The following is a 25,161-nucleotide window of genomic DNA, read 5'->3' on the forward strand; positions in this document are numbered from 1 at the left end:
CTCAAAAGGATACAGACACAGCCAATGATAATGTTTGGGATGATAGTGCATTAATAGAAGCATATGATAAAGCAATAAATTTAGCAAAAGAAGAAGTTATCAAGCGAATGGGAATGGATGTTAGAAATTCTCAACCGAAAGAAAACCTACAAAATCTTAAGCAGCCTAAACACGCAAGTAAATTACACAAGGTTGTGATTTTGATAGAATATTACAAATTTGATACAAAATATTATTAAATATATTGATTAAGAAGCAAATTATTTTATTTTGCTATTTACTTATATTTATTTGTATACACATCTTTTCTCTATAGAAATGGATCATAGGAGCACCTTATCGTGCAATATACTCAGGGGATGGAGAAATTTATGAAGCTATAATATCAAAAATTTACGAAAACAATGGCACGTGTTGAAATGGTTACCACTTCTAAGAAAACTCTACATCTGGTCTTGTTTAGTTTTCTCAAGCACTGAAGCCATCGACAGCGTGTAGACAAAAGACTGCGACGAAGTCAGGCCATAAACAGTAGACAGGCGACGTTGGCTTCGGGGTTTTTCAGTTATTAGGTAACACAGCTAGCGTGCGGATCTGGACCAGCTCAAATTGTATTTTTACTTATTACACTTCTATTTAAATATATTTTCTACCTTACAATTTATCCACGTGTTTTCTCTGTTTACACACCGAATAACCTCAACAGGTTATGGGCCCAGGGCTGTAAATTGCAAGGTAGCAACGTGAAATGAATAAATTGTTAATGTGTTGTGCTTAGTAAAATAAGGGATAGTGCTAAAATGGAATCAGCAAGTGCGAAGGTCGAGATGTTACGCGGCGAAGAAAATTGGCTCCAGTGGCGTTTTGTTATGCGTACACTTTTGGAGGAAGATGACGACCTGATCAACGTGTGTGAAGGGAATTTGTGTCATCCAGGTAACAGCGCGGAGAAAGAAATCGCTCGTGGAAGATTTTTGAAAGCAGATCGATTAGCGAGAAAATTAATCGTGACCTCAGTAGGAAAGAAACCGTTGGATCTTCTTTTATGTTGCACGACAGCACATGAAATGTGGAAAAAGCTGAATACAGTATATGACATGAGGTCATGAGGATGAGAATTTAAATATGGTCCAGAAGCAGTGCTTCGATTTTAAATGGGAAGAATCTGAAAATGTCTCTTACAGCCTATCAAAGTTGGAACTCATAGCGACGAAGATGAAAGTCCTTGGGAGTGAAATTGACGACAAAATGCTGATAACACGCATTTTATCGGTGTTACCAAACAAATTCGATCATTTTCACAGTGCGTGGGATTCCGTGGAAGAAGAAAAGAAGACCTTAGACAGGCTTAGTACCAGGCTGATGACGGAAGAAATTAGATGGAAGAAAGACGACCAGGAAACATCGGTGGCACTGGTAACAAAAGGTAATAATTATAAAAGGGAACAGCAGAAGCAGTCAAGTAAACGTGAATACGAGAAACAAGGACCAAGTTGCTTTAACTGTGGAAAAGTTGGCCATCTAAAGAAGGATTGCTTTAGATGCTTTATATGCAAAAGGAAAGGCCACACCAGCAAAAACTGTTTTAAAAATAACAGAAGAAGCAACAATAGAGACAACCAGGAACCTAGAAACCAAAATCGGGATCAGCGGAATTGGTCTATTAGGAAGTACCTCAGCGATACAAACGGCAAACGCTGATGTTTGGATAATCGACTCAGGAGCTACGGATCACATGACGGTGAAGATAGAGATCGGCGATGGTCCGTTCATGGATGCGTGCGGCAAAGGAAAAATCAGAGTAGAGACTTTTGTGGACGGCAAATGGGTAACATGTACAATGAACGATGTTCTATACGTACCAGGCATGAAAAGAAATCTGTTTTCGATTAGATCTGTCGCAAGAAGGGGCATAGATTTTTGTATTTCAAAGGAAGGGACCAATTGCATATTTTTACAAAATCAGAAAATAATAGCAAGAGGTTCTGTTATCGGAAATTTGTATAAAGTAGATATGCGAGTTATCATACCGTCAGTTTGTAATTTTAGCAATAGAGCGGAGTCAAACGCGGACACATTGCAATTATAGCACGAACGGCTATGTCATCAGAACATCAGACATGTTAAAGAATTCTTAAAGAATTCAAATATGAAAGTTGTAGAGGATAATAACTTTTTCTGTGAAGGTTGCGCGTACGGGAAACAGCATAGATCGAGTTTTCACGAGAAAATCAATCGGGCGACTAAACCTCGCGAAATTATTTATACGGATGTATGTGGACCTATGGAAGTCGAGTCATTAGGCAAGAAACTGTATTTTCTGACATTTAAAGATGATTTTTCAAAATTCACAAAGATTTACTTCTTACGACGTAAGTCAGAAGTAATTGAAAAACTAAAAACCTTTTGCCTAGAAGTTGAAAATCAATTTAAGGATAAAATTAAAGAAATTCATAGTGATGGAGGGAAAGAATTCCAAAATAAAGAAGTCAAAGAATTTTTAAGAAGTCAGGGAATTAGGCACACGATTAACGTCCCATACACTCCTGAACAGAATGGTGTCGCAGAAAGGGAAAATAGAACAATAGTAGAGGCAGGTCGGTCGATGCTATATTCGAAACCAAATCTACCGCTGTTCTTATGGGCCGAAGCCATGAACACAGCAGTACATGTCATAAATAAGACGGGGCCGACAAGACAAGATAAGAAAACACCATATGAACTGTGGTACGGGAAACCGCCGAATTTAGAAAAGTTTAGGGTTTTCGGTACTGAGTGCTTTGCTCACATACCTGCGGAGAAAAGGACAAAACTTGACAAAAAGGCTAACAAAGGATATTTGGTAGGCTATTTAGATGACGAACGAGGGTATCGAGTGTACGTGCCAACAGTAAAAAATGTAATATTAAGCCGTGACGTAATATTTAAGCCTGAACTAGAAAATGCGAAATTCGTAAAATTAAGTTTACCGAAAATTGTCGAGCGCGAAGATGTGAGTGCGCAGAGCGATAGAGCATGTACGTATGAAAGTGCAGAGAGTGAACATGAAAAACAACCTCATGGAACTAGCGACAATGTGAGACAATTGAGAGATAGAGATAAGATCAAACGAACCGATTTTTATGGTAACCCAGTAACGTACGTGGCGGAAAAATTACCGGTGGATTTTAATGAAGCGATGAGATCCGAAAAGAAAGAGTTATGGGAAACAGCTATGAATGATGAAATGAAATCGCACCATGAAAATAAGACGTGGATACTTGTAGAAAAACCTAAAGATCAGAAGGTACTTAGCAATAGGTGGGTTTTAACGATAAAGCTAAATCCGGACAACTCGGAACGATACAAAGCGCGACTTGTAATAAAAGGGTGTTCACAGAAAGAAGGCATAGATTATAAGGAAACATATAGTCCCGTTGCTCGGTTTGACACAATTAGATTAATGCTCAGTATTGCAGCCAAAAATAATTTACACCTCGGACAGTTCGACATTAAAACCGCATTCTTATACGGAAGTCTGAAAGAAGATATTTATATGAAACAACCAAAAGGTTATGATGATGGTACAAATCGGGTTTGTAAATTGCTAAAAAGCCTATATGGCTTAAAGCAGTCTCCAAGATGTTGGACGGAAAGTTTCACAAAATTTATCTCGAACTTAAAATTTTATCAGAGTAACGCAGATCCTTGTTTTTATATTTATACAAAAGACGACAAATTAATGTTGATGACCATATACGTAGACGATGGACTGGTAGCAGCTTCAGACGAATCTTTAATTGATAAATTCTTCGATGATTTAAATAAAGAATTCAAAATTACGAATTCGAAAGAAGTAAAGAGTTTTCTTGAACTTGAAATTAATAGGTTAGAAGATGGTTCAATATTCATTCATCAGAGTAGGTATATCGAAAACATATTGGAAAAATTTAATATGAATGAGGCAAACAGTGTTTCTACACCTATCGAGACTAATTGGAACGAAAGTAACATAGGCGATAATGATTGTAACGCACCATACAGAGAAGCCGTAGGGAACTTAATGTTTTTACAAACCGTAAGTAGGCCAGATATTAGTTTTGCAATAAATATAGCGGCGAGACACTTAGAGAATCCAAACCAGTATCAATGGAAATTAGTCAAACGAATTTTGCGCTACATAAAAGGGACCGCAGACATGGGACTCTTATATACAAAAGCAGGCAGTCTCGAAACCTTTAGCGACGCTGACTATGCAGGCGACAAAGAAACAAAAAAGTCGACATCAGGCGTTGTATGTAAGTATGCGAATGCGGCCATCACATGGCAATGTAAGCGACAACAATGTATAGCTCTATCTACGACCGAAGCTGAATATGTCAGTGCAGCCTCAAGAGCGAAAGAAATTATGTGGTTAAAGAAAATATTTCTTGAATGTAAATTAGAGATCCTTAAGTATATGCTATGTGTAGACAATACTAGTGCCGTGAAATTAATTAAGAATCCAGAATTCCATCAAAGAAGTAAGCATATTGACATAAGATATCATTTCTTGCGAGATTTATACAATAGAGGCGAAATTGATATAACGTATGTAACAAGCGAAGAGCAATTGGCAGATATATGTACAAAGGCGTTGCCAAAACCGAGGATTTGAATATTTAAGGAAAAAGTTAGGTTTGAAAAGTAAAAAAGATATTAAGATGTAATTGTTTGTAAACATGTAGAGCTTTTAGAGAGGGTGTCGAAGTGATTATTACTTCTCAAAAAAAAAAGAGGAAAAACTCTACATGATCTGTTTAGTCTTCTAGTTTTTTTTTTGTGTAATAAATTAATTTGTATGGAAAAGAGAAAGGCGGCTGGCAAATGTACTTGAGAAGGCATTGACAAATTAATTTTCAGATATTTACGACAAGAGTTAGAAAATATTAAGAGATAATTTGTAAATTTGAGATAATTGTTTGTAGGGATGTAGAGTTTTAGGGAGGGTGTTGAAGTTCACTTCTAAGAAAACTCTACATCTGGTCTTTTTTAGTTTTCTCAAGCACTGAAGCCATCGACAGCGTGTAGACAAAAGACTGCGACGAAGTCAGGCCATAAACAGTAGACAGGCGACGTTGGCTTCGGGGTTTTTCAGTTATTAGGTAACACAGCTAGCGTGCGGATCTGGACCAGCTCAAATTGCATTTTTACTTATTACACTTCTATTTAAATATATTTTCTACCTTACAATTTATCCACGTGTTTTCTCTGTTTACACACCGAATAACCTCAACAGTACGTGTGTTGTAAAATTTGTAGGTAATACCTTTAGCATGATGGTTATGTCAATTAAGAAATGTACTAAAAATACATATATATATGAAGTAAAGGCTTTCGCATAGTCTATCACAGTGTCATTCAGCAGGTCCTTAACTGGGCAGGAGTACCTGTCAATGTCTATGGGGAGACCCGTGGGATATAGGGTCATGAACCATAAACATGCATATTACTTATTGTTCATTATTAGCTGCTTGGAATATAATTCTCCTCATTAGACGAGTGATTATTACTACATATATCAAGGCAAACATTTATACATATACATTTATGCACGGGAAATTCTAATACATTGCCTGTAAGGACAGTAACCGAATGGCACTCAGTCATTCTATTAAATGACAAAAATTTCTTTTACTCTGTGTTTAGGCTATGGTAATACACAGAAAGTCGAGTTGAGTTCTCTTTTAGAATCAGAAGGTTTGCAAAGTCAAATAGCACAACAAAAGAAAGCTTTGGAAGAGAAATTCAATGAAGAGAACGATGAGACTTGTGAGACTAATTTTTCTACAAATGTAAATTCGAAAAAATATAATGTAGAAAAAATGGATTGTGACTCTGAAGAAGCAAATGCGTATAAACATCACTTCATACCGGGACCATCTTTCAATTCGATGACTGATATAATGCCACCTGCACCTCCTTTACCACCACAATTAATGGCCAAGTAAGTACAATTTAAAAATTCTAATGGAATGCTGAATACTTCTAATATTAATAAGTAATTTGGAATAAGTTTAACATTTTATTTGGAAAAAAATACGAAATTTTAATAAAATGTACTAGATTACCAGATAATGATACAGACGCACTTTCAAGTATGTTGATGTCATGGTATATTAGTGGTTACATGGTATATTACACAGGTAATTATTTCATATAAGTATTTTATTGTATATTAAATTTTCAATGGACTATGTTATTTCTTTTGTAGGTTATTATCATGGTTTGAAACAAGCAAGAAACAATCAAGAGAACAGGAAGAACTGTTGATTATATCAATTTTTTCAATAACAATATAACAATAATATAAGATATAATAAAATATAAAACTCATTGTATTTATTTACTTCAATTATTTGAAATAAAGAACAGCTTTATTTTCATATAAGACTTTAAGACTTTTTTAAAAATAATTACTAAGATAAGAAAACATAAAAAACATATTTTTGATAAAATACACTCACATATATATGTCGGGTTATCATTAGGATTTAAGGCGCGTAATGATCCTTCGTTTGAATTAGCCATTGTTTTACGAAACAGAGAATATATTTACGCGAATAAACAAGATTTTACAAAATATTATGAATAATGAGTTTAATAAATAATAAGATTAACAAACGATAAGTTTAACTAATAATTAGATTAAAGATTAATAAGTTTAACGAACAATAAGAGGAACGAATAATTAGCCATTGTTTTACGAAACAGAGATTATATTTACGCGAATATACAAGATTTTGCAAAATATTATGAATATTGAGTTTAATGAATGATAAGATTAACAAATGATAAGTTTAACTAATGATTAGATTAAAGAATAATAAGTTTAACGAATAATAAGAGTAACGAATAATATGTTTTACGAATAATAAATTTAACGAATAATGAATTTAATTAACGCTATTAACAATGTTCCTGGGTTCAAACGAATCCACGGTCAACGGGATAACTTTTTACTATGCGTAGAATAATTTTAAACACAAAAAAATACGATTGCTAAGACACTCGGTAAATTGCTCGATGTATCACTTTCCAAGGCGATCACACGAATGAATATCTGATGAAAATCTTTTTCGCTATACGACTGCATTTGTTTGTTATATGCTCGCTGGAAACATCGAGAAGGTTCCAATCGTTGTTGCTAGGCAATTTCTGTCAAAAGTTTGTTGTATACTCTTTGGAAACATCGAGAAAGATTCAAACGCCGTTGCTAGGCAGTTTCTGTCTGGAGATTGATTCCTAATACAACGTGTGTCCCATTATATCGACATCTCTAAAGTACAATTCTATGTGATTTCTAGGGAGAACAATACAACCGATCCACACCTTCGTCAGGCAAAACGTTTATCCCGTGACCGTGGCTACGTTCGGCGACCAGTTGTCATCTCGAACCCACTTTCGCTTTCACAAATATCAAACAATTACAAATGACAATTGCTTAATTACAGTTATGATAAAATCTAGGCTAAAGCATTAGAAGGCTTCCTCAAAATTGCAAAGGGAAGGCTCCGGTTTTCCTTTCATCTCCGACATATATAATACAAGGATATAATACAACCGAACATTTTAAACTTAGCCTATAGCGCGTGCGCGCACACACGCGCACACACATGACACACATGACACACATGCGCGCACACACATGCGCGCATACACACATGCACACACATGCGAATGATTTCTCGAACGATAATGCATTTATTTATATTTTTCAATATCTGTCCTTACGATTGCGTATTTATTTGTTCCACGTATCATATTTATCTATTTGCATAACTGTAGGTGACATTTTTTTTAACAATTTTGCTAATATTTCATAACTTTTTAATTCATATTTCAAAGTGGTAACAGGTGTTTCTTTCTTTTCAAGTCTCCTCCATATCGGGCTTATTTCTAGTAGCCACGCTTGCTTACAAAGCAATTTTATATCTGCACAAGAATATCTTTCAGTACATTTTACTATGTGGTTTACAATATCTGTATTTTCTAATAAGTGGTTGCTAACGTATAATTTGAATATACCAAGTCGAGCAACTTCATTGGGTTATGATACGTATATTTGCTTTTCGAGACGCCTGAGTAAAGCTGCATCAATGCCCCTAATAACATATTTACAATAAATATTATCGTTCTATTATACTAATAATAATGAAGGAATACTTCAAACAACACAATAACATATTTGGAATTTGGAGAAATATTACGATATTTTCTACTTAGAAAACATTGAAATAACGTGATATACGTACCAAGGGGAATTAGTTGTAGCTAGAAGAACTACATTAGAATTCTCATTAGACACTAATCCATCCAATCTAGAAAGAAGTTCTGATCTGAATCTCTTTGCAGGTTCAGACAATATACAGTCTCCTTTATTTGTGGCGATCCAGTCAATCTCGTCGATAAAAATAATTGTAGGCGAATGACTATAGGCAAGTTCAAATAAAACCTGTTCAGTTTAACAAATGTATTATTCATTAAATATTATATTCGAAATTCCTTAAATTCATTGCCTCATCACGAATATGATATCATTTCGTTTTCCAAACAACTATTCTATTTATATATAAATGACGAAAAATAAAATCAAATCTTTTTATACCTAGAATCTCTCCTTCATAGACAAAGGAACAAAGAGACTTACATAGACAAAGCAACTTACACGTATATACTTCTCGGAATCGCCTCTCCATTTGCTGACCAATGAGCTGGCAGTTATGTTAAAAAAGGTGCAATGGCATTCTGTCGCGACTGCCTTCGCTAACTTCGTTTTCCCTGTTTTGTATATTTCTTGTAAACACGTACAGAAATGAAAAGAATACGAGTATCTTACCTGTACCAGGTGGGCCGTACAGCAAAATACCTTTCCAGGGGGAAAACGGGCCATCAAAAAAGATAGGATACTTAAGGGGATACACAACGGCTTCCTTAACAGCGGTTTTACATTCCTCTAGGCCTATAACGTCATCCCAATGTACATTTAATTTGCTTACTATGATCTCCTGTGATGATACAAAGATAAAATGGCGTCTTCTCTATATTAAGTAAGTGTTACGTAATTTGATATTTGAAGCGTTACTGAAATCACGTCATCGTCGATATACGTTGGACGGTTTATCGACGGGAATTTTATCGTTTAAAAGCTTTACGATATGTATATTAATCGAAAATAACTTACGCATGAGATGTCCTCAGCCTCGTAATTCCGGATTATCTGAATAAAGCTTTTCAATGCATTTCAATATCTTCGATTGCATGGATTGTTCCATTGGGACGTTAAATAGCTCTTCTGATGAACGTCCATCACTCTCATTGGGGAATATTGACGTCACTGTCATTGCGAGATTAATATGATTCGTATTGTCATCAGTTATCTTCTGCTGTAGATTCGTCTCTTTCACAGGCTCACTTCTCGCTTGTTTACTAACAGATTGGGCTTTTGTCTCAATACTTCTACAAACACTGGATCATATTGTAATACGATACGTTGAATACGTTGAATACCGTTTAATATCGTTAAATAATTTAAATTCTTACGTTTTGCTTGCATTTGTCACTTCCCTCGTCATTTCCCTTCCAGTTATTTTCTTACACAATATGGGATATTTTTGAAATTTCATCTTGTAATAATTTTCATACTCTGCAACGATAATTTCCAAATCGATGTTGTCGCAAACCCGATGTTCGGGAGATAGACGAGCTTCCCGGAATAATACATCGCTAACGTCTATATACATAAAAAAATGTAGTTTTTAATTAATTATAGTTTTTAACTAATTAAAAATATTTTTCGCAATGACTGAACACTATAAGATAACCATCAAACAACTGTTTTATCTCTAGGTAAGACAGGCAAAAGAATGTATTTACTATATAAATCCTCGAAGATAATTTCTTGTCTTTTGCTTTTTAATTTCCAATTTTTAGATGGATAAGAATAATTTGAATTTATACTTCATATATTTGTTTATAACTAGTTAATCTACATTATCGATTGAGTTATTCTTAACTACTGAATTACCGATGTCGAATTTTCAAATTTGGTTTCGCCTTCTCTTTCCATGATGTCCACTGATTTCTATTTCGATTGGTCACTGACACTATTCAAAAGAATTGGAACTAGGAATATATTTTAATTATAATATACTCACCCATTGTGTTCCAAATAATCACATACAAGGTATAATATGTTCCGATGACGTTCCGAAATACGACTCTCCTCCTAATATAATTATTTTTTAATTACAATAATATAAGGTTTTTCATGGAATTTTTTGTTACATTTGCGAATTCAACGAGTTACACATGATTTTTCATGAAACACGAACGTTAAAAATATTTGATACAGCCTAATTATAAAAATTGTTAGAAGCAAAAGTCATAGATACTATGTGCGAGTATCGCATGAAACGAACAGCTATTAAGAGAACTGCAGCAATATTACAAATCAAATAACAAAACACACTCGTCTGTGACGTGGAAATTCTAAATTCTAAAATCTAAAATCTAAAATCTAAAATCTAAAATCTAGAATATTCCTTACCTTTTTTCGCAGATTATAAAATATCTTATTCATACTACCTTGCATCGATAAATCACCGTTCATAGTGATACTTTCAAATCGCCTATCGTTTCTCAATGGATACGAGAATTTCCGTTTATTACTTTAAAAACAACCCGTCCATTACGTTTCTCTTAAAAAATTCTTTTAACTCCGTTGAAAACCGAGCATCAAACAAGAGACAAACGATTTGTTGTCGTGGAAATGTTTGGTTCACACATAAGCAACGCACAAATATAATGATAGAATAGCTGAGTGTGTGTACTGTATAGTAAGATGGATGCAACATGGAAATAGAAAGAGAACACCATGTATAGATACTTCCTGTCCTTGTTTAATCAGCATGCACACTAGTGGACACTGACGCTGCTCGTATACCGCTGTTACATATTTCCTGTACAAGTGCGCGTCATTAGACAAGGACGGAACATCCTCTCTCTACTTCTCTATCGCGTTTTTAGTTCGCTCACGCGCTCTGTACTTATATTTATTACATTTCCACCATAAGCAGCGGCCGTGCAGTGACTTACAAAAGTTCCGAACGGTTCCATCCTGGGCGGACGGTTAATTGCGTTCGGTACTTCGAGGCAGGAAGGTGAGTACAGAATCGCTCCTCTTAGTACTCTTATTAGAAGTGTTATCATCGAATATAAGTTTTTTCAATAAATTCTTATCGTTTTACAATCTTTCTAGAATACAATGACGTCAGCAATCGATCATTTTCGCGAATTTATTGTAAATTAATTGGGGGAATATCTGGAGTTCTTTATCGGTTTCGACTGTAAAATCAGCAACTATTCGAATTTTTCATTCATAATTGTGACATTTTCGACTCTTCCGTTGCCAAGACCCTCTTGAGAGATTTTTGGCACGTTCCATCACCCTTGTTAAACGAGTGCACATTGGTGGATATATTGATTTTAAAAACCAATACGTGTACGAGATTTATTATCTCACTGGGACAAAGAAATCCGTTTTATTCGCGAATTTTCCGTGTTTCTTCTTAATTTTCGTGAGTGTCTGGCGCGGAGCATTATTTGAATGAACTTTTCATCGTTCAGATTATATTTCGTTTAAAAAGATTGAAATTGATGTCGAGAAGAAATGAAACAAGGTGCTCGGGCATTCTTTCGTTTCCCGGGGAAAGAGAAATATGAAAAAAACGGTCGTTCTTCCTTCTGCCATTTTCGTCCATTACCAAAATGGCATGACCCAAGTGTCCCGGGCCCTGAATCAATCAAGCGAATTTTGAATAATTTTTGAATAATATCCAGTTAATAATTTGTGAAACAAATTAATTTCATTTTATTGTTGGAAACAAATTAGTTGGATTTTTCTTTCTTTAGCAGTTTTTGCCAGAGTTGACCTGACGTGCTACTTCAGTTTCCATCTTCGCTTCTCGAAACTTCCAACGTCCTTGGTGTTGGAGTCTCCTTGCCCAGGTGAGTACATAGCTTCTAGATACTCGTCGCTGTTCATCCTTACGAGCCTCTCGAGCTTTAGTTGTCAATTGTTATCGTTAAAGGAAGAGAAGCTCGCGACAGATGTTATCGAACAAATCGTTTATTCTCGAAAAGTTCGAACTTGTTCGTTGCGTTTGAATATATATGGACGGACGCCATTTTTCATGACATCATCATGATTTGTCATGTCGTGAGTATAGCTTCTGACTACCATATGTTTGTGATTTATGTGAAATTTGACCACTATACCGTGATAGAATAATATTTCCAATGAATTATAAATATTTTACATTGTGAATTATAAATATTTGTTACAAATTATATCGTACTTGAGGTGAAAATGAACCATATATCTGCTTATGGAATATGAGGTAGTAAATCATTCGAAACATAATAACGATTAATTAAGCACATATACAATAACGTTTACGAATGAATATTGCGAATTAGTGTATGGCTTTAATGCGGTATTTAATGTTTTGATTGCGGTCTTTGAAATGGTATCATAGGTGCTGATATAATATCGCGCGAAAAAGGAAAGACCAGTGGTTAATATTGCAGGTGCACCAGTGCGTTGCGCTCGTCGAGGGTGGTTTTGACGCTGGTGCCGAGGAAAGACGCAGAACGTGTTCGATCGACCCGCGAACGTAGCCTTCTTTTTTTTTTTGTACGTGGAGAAATCCTCATGGACACTCCGCTGCTGCAATAATCGCGTAACAGCAGAGTAGTGTCGGACTCCTACCGACTAAAACTCCACGATGACCATCTTATGCGCGTGACAGGGGTGCTCCAGGAACCTCTTATGAATTAACTTCAGTTGCATCCCCTTCTCGCGTTCTCTTGTTCGAGCCGGCTATTGAGTGGGCGTTCGGGGGAGGTCGTTGCTCCTAGTGCTGTCACTTCTTCTGGTCGTAGTCCGTTGGGGTAGTGGCGGGGCGGCTCTGGGTCGTCTGACTGCCATCCTTCTCCATCGTCTTATCCTGCAGGGGTGAGAGTTTTTCTTTCTCTCCCTTTCCGCTCGCTCCTTCGCGAGCATAACTCGCTCGCAGAAGAGGCGGACGGCCTCGTATTCCTGTGACCCTCTCAACATCGCTTCCACAATCGCTGGGGGGGTCCACGTTTCTCCTATGGCGTGCCGCAGGGTGTAGCGGGGCAGCTCCCACGCCGGACAGAGCTCCAGGGTGTGCTGCGCTGTGTCCCTGCCCTCTCCGCAGTGGTGGCAGATGTCTGTCGTCTCTCGCCTTATTCTCTTCAGGAACTCGCCGAACACGCCGTGTCCGGGAGTACTTGTGTCATCCTGAATGTGAGTGGGAGGCCGTGGCGGCTCCTCCATGCCTCCCAGTTTGGTAGGACCGCATCCGCGCCTCGGTGTTCGCTTCTCCCGTTGATCAGTTGGGATCGTCACAGGTTCCATGTGTCCTCCTCGGCGGTTCCTGTGTCGTTTGGAGCCGCCTGCTCGGTGGGGTCTTCTCCCGGGTGCCATTCTCTCCGGCGGGTGTATCTCTTTTTGAGCGCCAGCGCCCGCAGCTCCCACGGGGGGGACGCGGCTAGGGTGGACGCCGACGCGTGAGACACCGTCCAGTATCCCCTAATGATTCTGATGGCGGTCACTCTGTGCAGCCTTCTTAGGAGCAGGATGCTGCGACGGCTTGCCATCAGGTCGTCCGCCCATACTGGGGCCCCGTACATCCCTCGTGACCGAACGACGCCCTCGTAGAGTCGGCGCACCGCGTCTCCGGCCCCGCCGATGTTCGGTAGTAGGCCGCACAGGGCATTGGCAGCCGCTGACACCTTCGGGATCAGTGAGTCGCAGTGCGGCTCGAACGTCCACTGGCTGTCGATGGTGAGTCCCAGATACTTCATCTGTGACCCCATCCGGACGGTTTTACCTGCCATGTCTATGCATAGGCCGGGCGGTGGTGTCCCTCGCCTCTTCCTGTCAAAGAACCAGGTGGCCTCCGACTTCGCAGGGGAGACTCTCAGGCCCAGTTCGTTCACGGCACGGATCGCACAGGCCGTTGCGATTCCGCCAATGCGCAGCGTCTCGTGCCAGCCACGACCCTCGACCAGGATTAGGGTGTCGTCCGCATAGCATACTATGGCCGCGCCTGGGGGTAGTGGGCATCGTAGTACCGCGTCGTACGCAACGTTCCATAGCATGGGGCCCAGCACCGAGCCCTGCGGGACGCCACGCTCGACGGATCGCTTTTCCTCTCCTTCCTTACTGGCGTAACACACCCACCTGTCGTCGAGGTAGGCCCGGATCAATCGGACGAGGTGGTTGGGAACCTCGAAGTGCTCCAGGGCCGTCACTATCCTGTCCCATGGCATGGTGTTGAACGCGTTGACGATGTCCAGGGAAATCACCAGCGCCACGCCTTTCCGGGAGACCATGTCCTCCGCAATCGCTCGTACGCGTCTGACCGCGTCAATCGTCGAGCGCCCCTTCCGGAAGCCGTACTGGCTTTCGTGCCAACCTGGCACTTGGCCCGCTATGTGTCGTTCCAAGCGGGCGGCGACTACCCTCTCGAGTAGTTTGCCGACCTCGTCCAGTAGGCATATCGGCCGGTACGCTGACGGCGAGGTCGTCGGTCGGCCCTCCTTATGGGGCAGGACCAGCCTCGCTGTCCGCCACGCCCGGGGGTAGACTCCCTCCCTCAGGCATCTTGTGAAGAGGTGCCGGAGTCTGGGGGCCATGGCCCCCATCACTTCCCCCCAGATCCGGCCAGGGATTCCGTCCGGGCCCGGTGCCACGTTGCGGGCGGTCATTCTTCTGGTTGCCTCCCATATCTCCTCCTCTGTGACTTCCCAGTCGTCCCTCCATTCCAGCGGTCGTGTCGTTTCCCGTGGCCGTTCCGCCGCTCTGCTTTCTTGTGGGGGAAAGAGCGTTCCGGTGATCCGCGTCAGCAGTGCAGGTTCTATTTCCGCCGTTATCAGGCGGCCCTTCGCGCGCAGTTTCCGTGTCACCGTCCTGTATGGCCCCCCCCATGGGTCCGACTCGACTGTCTCAACCAGTTCGGACCAGGCACGGTCCTTCGCTTTTTTAATTTCCCTCTGTAGCGAGCGCCGTTGCGCGCGGCACGTCCGGTAGCGCAAGGAGACTTCTTCTTCGTCGCGTCGTCGCCAGCGGCGGGCCCTTAGGTACTGTCTTCGGGCCTGGCTACATCTCGTCCTCAGTTCCGCGATGCCGGGGTTCCACCAGTAAACTGCTCTGCTTCGCACCGTGCCTGGTGTGGCTCGTGGCATGGATGCGTCGCAGATTGCTGTCATGGCTTGGCGGAGGTTCTCGGCCTCCTCTTCCACGTCTGCTTCGGTCGTCGTTGTCGAGGCCTCCCAGCTCCAAGCTGTTGCTATAGCAGCCGCCCGGAGTAGGTCTTCGTTCCTCTCCTTTATTTTCCATCTGGGTGGTGGGCGCGCGTGCCTCCCCCTCGGCGGGCCGCGCCCGTCGTTTGTCGTCGGCATTCCAGGTCCAGGTGCGTCCACCTCCATGAATATGTAGAGGTGGTCCGACAGCGTCTCGACCCCTTCGGCAACTCTCCAGCCTGAGATCCGCCTGAATGCCTCGGGGGAGGCCCATGTTATGTCAACAATGGAGCTCACTCTGCACATCACGCAGGTACTGGTCGAGCCCCTGTTCACTAGCAGAAGACCAAGTCCCGCGGCCCAGTTTGATAGCGTGCGGCCGCGCGCGTTGGTCCTGGCGTTCCCCCATTCCGTGGAGTGCGCGTTGAAGTCTCCCAGGACGAGCACTTGTCGGGGGAGTCGTCGCCTGACGCAGTCGCCAACTCCGTCCAGGAATTCTTCGAACGCTGCCCGTCCGCTGTTGGGTGACACGTACACCCCCACCACCATCATCCCTGCCCGCTCGACCGCGGCGTACCCGTTGCCCCGTTCCAGCAGGGCTCCGTGGGCAAACGCCCCGGGCGTTGATGTCCAGGTGACGGCAACCATTCCGTCCGTGTCTCCGACCCACTCCGGGCCATCCAGAACTCTGTATGGTTCCGCCACCACCGCCAGGGCGACCGTGCTCTCCCGGATGGTTTGGTGGAGCAGGTCTTGTGCTCGCCTTGACCTTCCCAGGTTAGTCTGGAGGATGCGCATTCTCAGTTCCTTGGTGGCCTTTCCTTGTTCGTGGCTTCCTCCGTGCCTACCTCCTTGTTCGCGGGCTTAGGGTCGCTTTGCGGCGGGGAGCCTTTCTCGCTGCCTCTTGCAGCCGTGGATCCGCGGGCGGCTCCTTTCGTTCCCTTCTTCGAGGGGGCGCAGGCCGGCCCCCCCATCCTGTGCACCGACGGTGTTCCAAGCGCCTCGCAGAGCAGGCATTTCGGGCTCGCAGTAGTGCATGCTCTCGCCTGGTGCCCTGGTTCGCCGCATCTGAAGCACAGGTGCCCCTTGTCCTCCTTGGCGGTGCAGGTCTTCCCCGTTTGTCCTATCCCAAGGCACCTGTAGCACTGTAACGGTCTCCGTACGATGGCTTCGACCTTCGCCATCGACCAGCCTATGGCGACCTTTCCAGCCTGGGCCAGTTTCCTCACTGCACTGGCAGGACCTCGTATCCATACGGCGCCAAGTCCGTTCCGGGCGGGGCGGATTTCTCCCAGCCGGATGTCCTCCGGCTTGCAGCCGCTCTCCCTTGCCAGGGTGTTCTGGATTTCCGCCTTGGTGGCCGCTATGTCTATCAGGGACACCCTTGCCTCCCTATCCCCCTATTTCCTCCCACTGCGATGATCGCACTACATTTTTCCACGTCTCTATTCTATTCTCTGGATGATCTGAATTCTCGAGCAGTCGAGTGACGATTGATCTGTACAATTGATCGATTTCTTTTTACTACAGACATGCAAGAAATTCCGTGTTGGAGAGCGATATTGCGAGTTCGAGTGCCTGGACCATCTGAAGAACGTTACCGGAACTGGTATAGTTTATGTCGTTGATGATAAAAATTCCTCCACGACTCAGCGACAAGAGCTACTCTGGGTGATGAGCTTAATGATGCTGTTGCGGCTATTTTAATTTTTCAACAGGGATCCAGATGGCGCCGTTGACGAAATTCTTTCACTATAAACGTCAACGATCAATATCAGCCATCAGGGAACGAAGAAGGTACGCTGTAACGTGTCTGAGTAATTATACCTCGAGGAGTACATACAGTTATGTAATGAAGATTCGTATGTAAGTGTTTGTTTTCTTATTTCTTTTCCCTTTGTTTCATTTGAATGGATTTTTGTACTCAAAGAGCGAGGTAAGATTACGTCAGATACGTTTTTACATATGCTAAAAAAAATGGAAAATGATGATGATGAATCAATGACACGTAGAAAATTATAATCTATTGTATTGCTGTTATCTAATGGTGTTGTAGTTGACTGTATGGTGGATGTATCTAATGGTGTTGTAGTTGACTGTATGTTGTTCAATATTGCTATGACACTCTTCTGATTCATTGTCACTTATACGAAGGATGGAAGTATACGAAATTGATAAAATTATTAATAATATTTACGAAGAGAAAGTAAACTGTTGGACATATGACAAAATAATTCTATTTTAAATAAGAGACTGGTCAGCGTGGTTATTTTGTTTACAAAATCAAACGAATTTAATGAATGTAATGGTAAGGAAGTAACTATAAGTGGCTGTTAAACTATTTTTATGCTTGAAGAGTAATTCGCAAAGTAATGTAAAGCAGTACTACTGAGTTGTACATAACCTCTTTCAGAATTTGTTCTTAACCTCTTGCTTCATAACTTCCTTACTTATACTCTTCAAACTTATTGACTACTTCGATGTTGTTACGAACAGAAACTGATAAAATATTAATCTTAAATATAGATTGAAATGAAAGCTTGTCACGTAAATATATATATATATATATATATATATGTACTACTTACTCAAACTATGGATCACATAACCTATACAAAAAAAAAAAAATTATTGTACACTATAAAGCAAGAGGTTAAATCTTTAATCTGTTAAGAATTAAATTTTTTATTGTAACTGCGAAAATTATAAAAGTACCAAGCGAAGCAAGTACGGAATATAGGGATATAGGAAGCGACGGGGAACAGCAAGTAACTCCAACATCGAAATACTACAACGATTCCAATCGAAAACGCTAAGAGCCTTAATAGACACACCTTGGTATGTTACCAACGAAACCATCCATCGCGACCTCAAGATACCTACAGTCAAAGAGGAAATAGCAAAATATAGCGACAGATATAGCAACAGAGTCAAGAAACACCGAAACTCCCTAATCACTGGACTACTCGATACGACGGACCAGATTCGCAGGCTGAAGAGGCACTACCCGCTAGACCTAAACGTTAGATTCATTTAATTATCCAAATTAAGCATATGCACTTACTTATAATACTTATAAATTATACCTATCTATAATAAGTATTAACTTATTGTAAATAAACAGCCATGTCACTGCGCCACGCCAGAAAAATTACTGAAAATTCTCAACGCGAGAATTGATTGTAATTCCAACAAATAAATAAAAAAAAGCTGTTGCTGTCCCCAAGCGCCAAAATACGTTCTGTCTACTATTTTATGTATCTCACAGAAGTATGTCTTGATTCATCATCTCCCATGCCATCCACCAACGTGTTCTTAACATGTTATCTCCTAGTAAAATATTGATGTTGAGTCAGATATCCAACTGAATAATCTTTTCGGTGTCTACTATAAGACATTTAAAACCAAGGCTCGTACACACGTGTGTGTCACGTAATTTTTGGGTTGGTCGGTGAAAATAAAATATAGTCGAGTCGTAACACAACTATTTACTTGGTTTTAATCAACCTTTATTATGAATCCAGCAATCACAATGTAACACGCACTGAATTAAAATAAATCACAATTCACTCCAACCACGTTATGTAAGACTTAGTTACAACAATACATTAAGTACGCGACTTATAAGAGACCGACATAGATATGTTGACTATTCTAAGGATACAGAATGAGTGAAGTTTTACTGACGATACTGTGTCTGAGGAAAGCTAGGGGTGGGTGTGTCTAAGGGCACGGGACTATCGGATTTGTTGATGACAATTTTGGTTAAGGAAGTGAGGGCAGTAGACACCATCTCCGATTGGATAATAGGACGGTTGGTGGACCAGGAAGGGGTTTAGCCGCCCTCGCGAGAAAGTTGCCAACGGAACATACCAGATGTGGAGAAAACCAACTTTCTAAGCTAACACGTGGTAGACAATAAACGTAAAGGGAAATTTAAGACAGGAAATACTCGCTTGGTCCGAAGGACCTTGACTATAAAAATGCCAAGGCCCCCCTGGTGGGCACTTAAGACTATTGAGGGTGCGCGCCAAGGATATGCAGACATCTGGGTGCCATCCTGTCCGTGGTGTGTGGCCTGGTCTCTGATATGAATTGACGTTACATACCCCCTTCTTAGATTGATTTTGGTCCTCCAAAATCTCAGTGTTTCTGCGGATTGTCTCTAGGTCAATTGGCTTTTCCGGTAAGGTTGCTGTTTGCGTGTTGCCTAAGTATATTATAGTTATGAAGCCCGTCCACCATTGATAAAGCATACTGGAGTCGGTTTTCCTTCTAGGTACACTGTCTTTGATATGGCTTGCCCAGGTGATATGGTCGTTGCCGGTTGTAACAAAATAGTATTATTATTTAGTTTTAATCTGTTGTTGGAAAGATTGAATTTAAACTGTCGTAATGTGGGGAAACCTAATATTCCATCTTCTATTAGCGGAAAATCATCATCTATTATATGAAAGTCTATCTTTTTGTCAAACAGATCTATAATGACGCGTTCGGAAGTTTCGAATTCAGAGTGTCCCATTGTGAATTTCTTCACAGGTACCGGTTCTGTTCTTGTTGTCCATTTTCGCTTGAGCAGGTTGATTCCTGCCCCTGAGTCGACAAGAAATGTTCGTTTCGGTTGTCCGGCTGGTCCAAGGAGCACTGTGGGTAGTTCTCCTGTAGTTGCATTGATCCTGATTCTTTCGTTTCCATCTGGACGAAGTTGATTAGGGGTGCTCGTTGTTGTAGGCCTGGTGTTCGAAAATTTGGACATTGGTTTGATCTGTGGCCAAAGCGTTTGCACTTGAAACATTGTACCTGGGCTCGTTCTTCTAACGGTGCTCGTCGAAAGGCCGTTTTAGGTTGTTGGGCGAAACCATTTTGAATCGCTCTGGGCGGTGTGGACGTGAAATTGGCTACTGGTCGTGGTCGATTATCGGGGCGAATGGTCCGTTCCTTACGGGTTCTGTGCTCATGAAAGTATCTTTCGATTTCGATGGCGCGTTTCTCGGCTTCAATAAAATTCTGCGGCGGAGTGGTCAGTAGTATTTGTCCTATTTCTAATTTTAATCCGCGAACAAAGTCCGTTATCGAGTCTTTCAAGATTCTGTCGCTCACGGCGCGTCTGTTCATTTCATCTGGGTATTCATTAGTAATGCTGTGCTGTAATTCATTGTAGGCTCGTCTAAACCGAGTAATATAGCTCTGTACGCCTTCACTAAACCCTTGTCTAGTGTCTCGTAATTGATCCTGGTTTTCACGGACCGAGGTTCGAGTCGCTAGGTTCTGTCGTAATGCTTGGTATAAGTGTGCGTATTCTGAAATGTGCACACTACGTGTAGCCATAGCACACCCCATTATAGTTTTCCTCTGTGGCATCATCGGGACGGGACGGGCATTCTTTTACGCGCTCCCGTCGACCAAAGAGTAACGTCTTTACGCTCAGCAATTATTTTTACGAATCAGACTTAGATTCAGCGAGAACGCCCATCTGTCATCCCGTTGGCCGCGGATTCGTTATTGAACCGGAGACCACTGTCACTAGTGTCGCGGACGTCTCACCGCCGTGGTAGATTGTCAAACCTGTGTTAATCATACCTGTGTCAATAAATCGTATCTTCGTTACACCGCAACGATGGCTACCTTCAATGAAGACTCCTCAAACACCGACAACCCTATCCCAATGTCATTCCGACATATATATCCACCGAAAATGCGCTCTTGTAGACAAACGCTCGATTCGCGCCATAGCTTTTAAAGCTTGTCGCATCTCAATCCGTTGGAAAAAGTTTTTCCTGTAGCATATTTTATTTTTACGAACCAACAAGGGCTTTGTTTATTTCCTTCTGCTTTTGCTCCAATTTCCCCATTGTTTTTTCAAGGATAGTATTTCAGAGCCACTAGTCAAGTATATTGTAACAATAAACGTACGTTTCGGAAACATTTTGTGCTGTGAAACAGAATACAATCATTGTGGATCGCCACAAATAAAGGAGACTGTATATTGTCTGAACCTGCAAAGAGATTCGGATCAGAACTTCTTTCTAGATTGGATGGATTAGTGTCTAATGAGAATTCTAATGTAGTTCTTCTAGCTACAACTAATTCCCCTTGGTACGTATATCACGTTATTTCAATGTTTTCTAAGTAGAAAATATCGTAATATTTCTCCAAATTCCAAATATGTTATTGTGTTGTTTGAAGTATTCCTTCATTATTATTAGTATAATAGAACGATAATATTTATTGTAAATATGTTATTAGGGGCATTGATGCAGCTTTACTCAGGCGTCTCGAAAAGCAAATATACGTATCATAACCCAATGAAGTTGCTCGACTTGGTATATTCAAATTATACGTTAGCAACCACTTATTAGAAAATACAGATATTGTAAACCACATAGTAAAATGTACTGAAAGATATTCTTGTGCAGATATAAAATTGCTTTGTAAGCAAGCGTGGCTATTAGAAATAAGCCCGATATGGAGGAGACTTGAAAAGAAAGAAACACCTGTTACCACTTTGAAATATGAATTAAAAAGTTATGAAATATTAGCAAAATTGGTAAAAAAAATGTCACCTACAGTTATGCAAATAGATAAATATGATACGTGGAACAAATAAATACGCAATCGTAAGGACAGATATTGAAAAATATAAATAAATGCATTATCGTTCGAGAAATCATTCGCATGTGTGTGCATGTGTGTATGCGCGCATGTGTGTGCGCGCATGTGTGTCATGTGTGTCATGTGTGTCATGTGTGTGCGCGTGTGTGCGCGCACGCGCTATAGGCTAAGTTTAAAATGTTCGGTTGTATTATATCCTTGTATTATATATGTCGGAGATGAAAGGAAAACCGGAGCCTTCCCTTTGCAATTTTGAGGAAGCCTTCTAATGCTTTAGCCTAGATTTTATCATAACTGTAATTAAGCAATTGTCATTTGTAATTGTTTGATATTTGTGAACGCGAAAGTGGGTTCGAGGTGACAACTGGTCGCCGAACGTAGCCACGGTCACAGGATAAACGTTTTGCCTGACGAAGGTGTGGATCGGTTGTATTGTTCTCCCTAGAAATCACATAGAATTGTACTTTAGAGATGTCGATATAATGGGACACACGTTGTATTAGGAATCAATCTCCAGACAGAAACTGCCTAGCAACGGCGTTTGAATCTTTCTCGATGTTTCCAAAGAGTATACAACAAACTTTTGACAGAAATTGCCCAGCAACAACGATTGGAACCTTCTCGATGTTTCCAGCGAGCATATAACAAACAAATGCAGTCGTATAGCGAAAAAGATTTTCATCAGATATTCATTCGTGTGATCGCCTTGGAAAGTGATACATCGAGCAATTTACCGAGTGTCTTAGCAATCGTATTTTTTTGTGTTTAAAATTATTCTACGCATAGTAAAAAGTTATCCCGTTGACCGTGGATTCGTTTGAACCCAGGAACATTGTTAATAGCGTTAATTAAATTCATTATTCGTTAAATTTATTATTCGTAAAACATATTATTCGTTACTCTTATTATTCGTTAAACTTATTATTCTTTAATCTAATCATTAGTTAAACTTATCATTTGTTAATCTTATCATTCATTAAACTCAATATTCATAATATTTTGCAAAATCTTGTATATTCGCGTAAATATAATCTCTGTTTCGTAAAACAATGGCTAATTATTCGTTCCTCTTATTGTTCGTTAAACTTATTAATCTTTAATCTAATTATTAGTTAAACTTATCGTTTGTTAATCTTATTATTTATTAAACTCATTATTCATAATATTTTGTAAAATCTTGTTTATTCGCGTAAATATATTCTCTGTTTCGTAAAACAATGGCTAATTCAAACGAAGGATCATTACGCGCCTTAAATCCTAATGATAACCCGACATATATATGTGAGTGTATTTTATCAAAAATATGTTTTTTATGTTTTCTTATCTTAGTAAGTATTTTTAAAAAAGTCTTAAAGTCTTATATGAAAATAAAGCTGTTCTTTATTTCAAATAATTGAAGTAAATAAATACAATGAGTTTTATATTTTATTATATCTTATATTATTGTTATATTGTTATTGAAAAAAATTGATATAATCAACAGTTCTTCCTGTTCTCTTGATTGTTTCTTGCTTGTTTCAAACCATGATAATAACCTACAAAAGAAATAACACAGTCCATTGAAAATTTAATATACAATAAAATACTTATATGAAATAATTACCTGTGTAATATACCATGTAACCACTAATATACCATGACATCAACATACTTGAAAGTGCGTCTGTATCATTATCTGGTAATCTAGTACATTTTATTAAAATTTCGTATTTTTTTTTCCAAATAAAATGTTAAACTTATTCCAAATTACTTATTAATATTAGAAGTATTCAGCATTCCATTAGAATTTTTAAATTGTACTTACTTGACCATTAATTGTGGTGGTAAAGGAGGTGCAGGTGGCATTATATCAGTCATCGAATTGAAAGATGGTCCCGGTATGAAGTGATGTTTATACGCATTTGCTTCTTCAGAGTCACAATCCATTTTTTCTACATTATATTTTTTCGAATTTACATTTGTAGAAAAATTAGTCTCACAAATCTCATCGTTCTCTTCATTGAATTTCTCTTCCAAAGCTTTCTTTTGTTGTGCTATTTGACTTTGCAAACCTTCTGATTCTAAAAGAGAACTCAACTCGACTTTCTGTGTATTACCATAGCCTAACCACAGAGTAAAAGAAATTTTTGTCATTTAATAGAATGACTGAGTGCCATTCGGTTACTGTCCTTACAGGCAATGTATTAGAATTTCCCGTGCATAAATGTATATGTATAAATGTTTGCCTTGATATATGTAGTAATAATCACTCGTCTAATGAGGAGCATTATATTCCAAGCAGCTAATAATGAACAATAAGTAATATGCATGTTTATGGTTCATGACCCTATATCCCACGGGTCTCCCCATAGACATTGACAGGTACTCCTGCCCAGTTAAGGACCTGCTGAGTGACACTGTGATAGACTATGCGAAAGCCTTTACTTCATATATATATGTATTTTTAGTACATTTCTTAATTGACATAACCATCATGCTAAAGGTATTACCTACAAATTTTACAACACACGTACTGTTGAGGTTATTCGGTGTGTAAACAGAGAAAACACGTGGATAAATTGTAAGGTAGAAAATATATTTAAATAGAAGTGTAATAAGTAAAAATACAATTTGAGCTGGTCCAGATCCGCACGCTAGCTGTGTTACCTAATAACTGAAAACCCCGAAGCCAACGTCGCCTGTCTACTGTTTATGGCCTGACTTCGTCGCAGTCTTTTGTCTACGCGCTGTCGATGGCTTCAGTGCTTGAGAAAACTAAAAAAGACCAGACGTAGAGTTTTCTTAGAAGTGAACTTCAACACCCTCCCTAAAACTCTACATCCCTACAAACAATTATCTCAAATTTACAAATTATCTCTTAATATTTTCTAACTCTTGTCGTAAATATCTGAAAATTAATTTGTCAATGCCTTCTCAAGTACATTTGCCAGCCGCCTTTCTCTTTTCCATACAAATTAATTTATTACACAAAAAAAAAAAAAAAACTAGAAGACTAAACAGATCATGTAGAGTTTTTCCTCTTTTTTTTTTTGAGAAGTAATATTCACTTCGACACCCTCTCTAAAAGCTCTACATGTTTACAAACAATTACATCTTAATATCTTTTTTACTTTTCAAACCTAACTTTTTCCTTAAATATTCAAATCCTCGGTTTTGGCAACGCCTTTGTACATATATCTGCCAATTGCTCTTCGCTTG

General features: G+C 39.9%; 3 protein-coding genes and 3 long non-coding RNA genes across 10 annotated transcripts; 3 read left to right on the forward strand and 3 right to left on the reverse strand.

Moving 5' to 3' along the window:
• Window positions 1-5: 5 nt before the first annotated feature.
• LOC117239945 (survival motor neuron protein-like) lies at window positions 6-6,367 on the forward strand (the record flags this gene model as incomplete). The annotated part of the gene is made up of 6 exons (XM_033505777.1): window positions 6-191; window positions 317-411; window positions 5,258-5,280; window positions 5,668-5,965; window positions 6,085-6,164; window positions 6,233-6,367. Coding segments are annotated over 6 exons (741 nt in total), but the record flags the coding sequence as incomplete, so codon positions are not given.
• A 1,450-nt stretch (window positions 6,368-7,817) lies between these two features.
• LOC117239942 (katanin p60 ATPase-containing subunit A-like 2) lies at window positions 7,818-10,267 on the reverse strand. 4 transcript variants are annotated; one of them, XM_033505773.1, is made up of 5 exons: window positions 9,203-9,244; window positions 8,858-8,980; window positions 8,687-8,799; window positions 8,274-8,473; window positions 7,818-8,123 (listed from the first exon to the last, which is right to left on the reverse strand). In XM_033505773.1, the coding sequence occupies exons 1-5, from the start codon at window positions 9,204-9,206 to the stop codon at window positions 8,069-8,071; spliced, it is 495 nt and encodes a 164-aa protein (XP_033361664.1). In that variant the 5' UTR covers window positions 9,207-9,244; the 3' UTR covers window positions 7,818-8,068. The 4 variants fall into 4 exon arrangements, with proteins under 4 accessions (XP_033361664.1, XP_033361667.1, XP_033361666.1 ...); XM_033505775.1 differs by lacking the exons at window positions 7,818-8,123; window positions 8,274-8,473; window positions 8,687-8,799 and adding exons at window positions 9,562-9,751; window positions 10,176-10,267 and having other exon boundaries at window positions 8,912-9,026; window positions 9,203-9,486; XM_033505776.1 differs by lacking the exons at window positions 7,818-8,123; window positions 8,274-8,473; window positions 8,687-8,799 and adding an exon at window positions 9,562-9,917 and having other exon boundaries at window positions 8,908-9,026; window positions 9,203-9,477.
• Window positions 10,268-10,548: 281 nt separating this feature from the next.
• Window positions 10,549-12,135, forward strand: LOC117239943. Of its 2 annotated transcripts, none has more exons than XR_004494584.1 (2): window positions 10,549-11,180; window positions 11,932-12,135. It is a non-coding gene; the product is annotated as an uncharacterized LOC117239943 (long non-coding RNA). The 2 variants fall into 2 exon arrangements; XR_004494585.1 differs by having other exon boundaries at window positions 11,935-12,135.
• Window positions 12,136-21,313: 9,178 nt separating this feature from the next.
• LOC117239946 lies at window positions 21,314-21,628 on the forward strand. Its single transcript, XR_004494586.1, has 2 exons — window positions 21,314-21,447; window positions 21,598-21,628. It is a non-coding gene; the product is annotated as an uncharacterized LOC117239946 (long non-coding RNA).
• A 1,795-nt stretch (window positions 21,629-23,423) lies between these two features.
• Window positions 23,424-23,717, reverse strand: LOC117239941. Its single transcript, XR_004494583.1, has 2 exons — window positions 23,567-23,717; window positions 23,424-23,498 (listed from the first exon to the last, which is right to left on the reverse strand). It is a non-coding gene; the product is annotated as an uncharacterized LOC117239941 (long non-coding RNA).
• Window positions 23,718-23,743: 26 nt separating this feature from the next.
• On the reverse strand, window positions 23,744-24,475 carry LOC117239940 (the record flags this gene model as incomplete). Its single annotated transcript, XM_033505772.1, has 2 exons — window positions 23,744-24,065; window positions 24,453-24,475. Coding segments are annotated over 2 exons (325 nt in total), but the record flags the coding sequence as incomplete, so codon positions are not given.
• Between the last annotated feature and the right edge of the window lie 686 nt (window positions 24,476-25,161).

The sequence above is a fragment of the Bombus vosnesenskii genome, unplaced genomic scaffold (assembly GCF_011952255.1).
Source record: "Bombus vosnesenskii isolate JDL3184/JDL3185 unplaced genomic scaffold, Bvos_JDL3184-5_v1.1 scf7180000014502, whole genome shotgun sequence".
Classification (NCBI taxonomy): Eukaryota; Metazoa; Arthropoda; class Insecta; order Hymenoptera; family Apidae; genus Bombus; species Bombus vosnesenskii.

Bases quoted from the DNA above. Each gene is read 5' to 3' on its own strand.
- LOC117239942 (XM_033505773.1), bottom strand. The intron at 8,800-8,857 runs GTAAGATACTCG...TATACAAAACAG, and splicing joins GTACGGCCCACCTGGTACAG to GGAAAACGAAGTTAGCGAAG. The intron at 8,474-8,686 runs GTAAGTTGCTTT...TAAACTGAACAG, and splicing joins ATTCCGAGAAGTATATACGT to GTTTTATTTGAACTTGCCTA.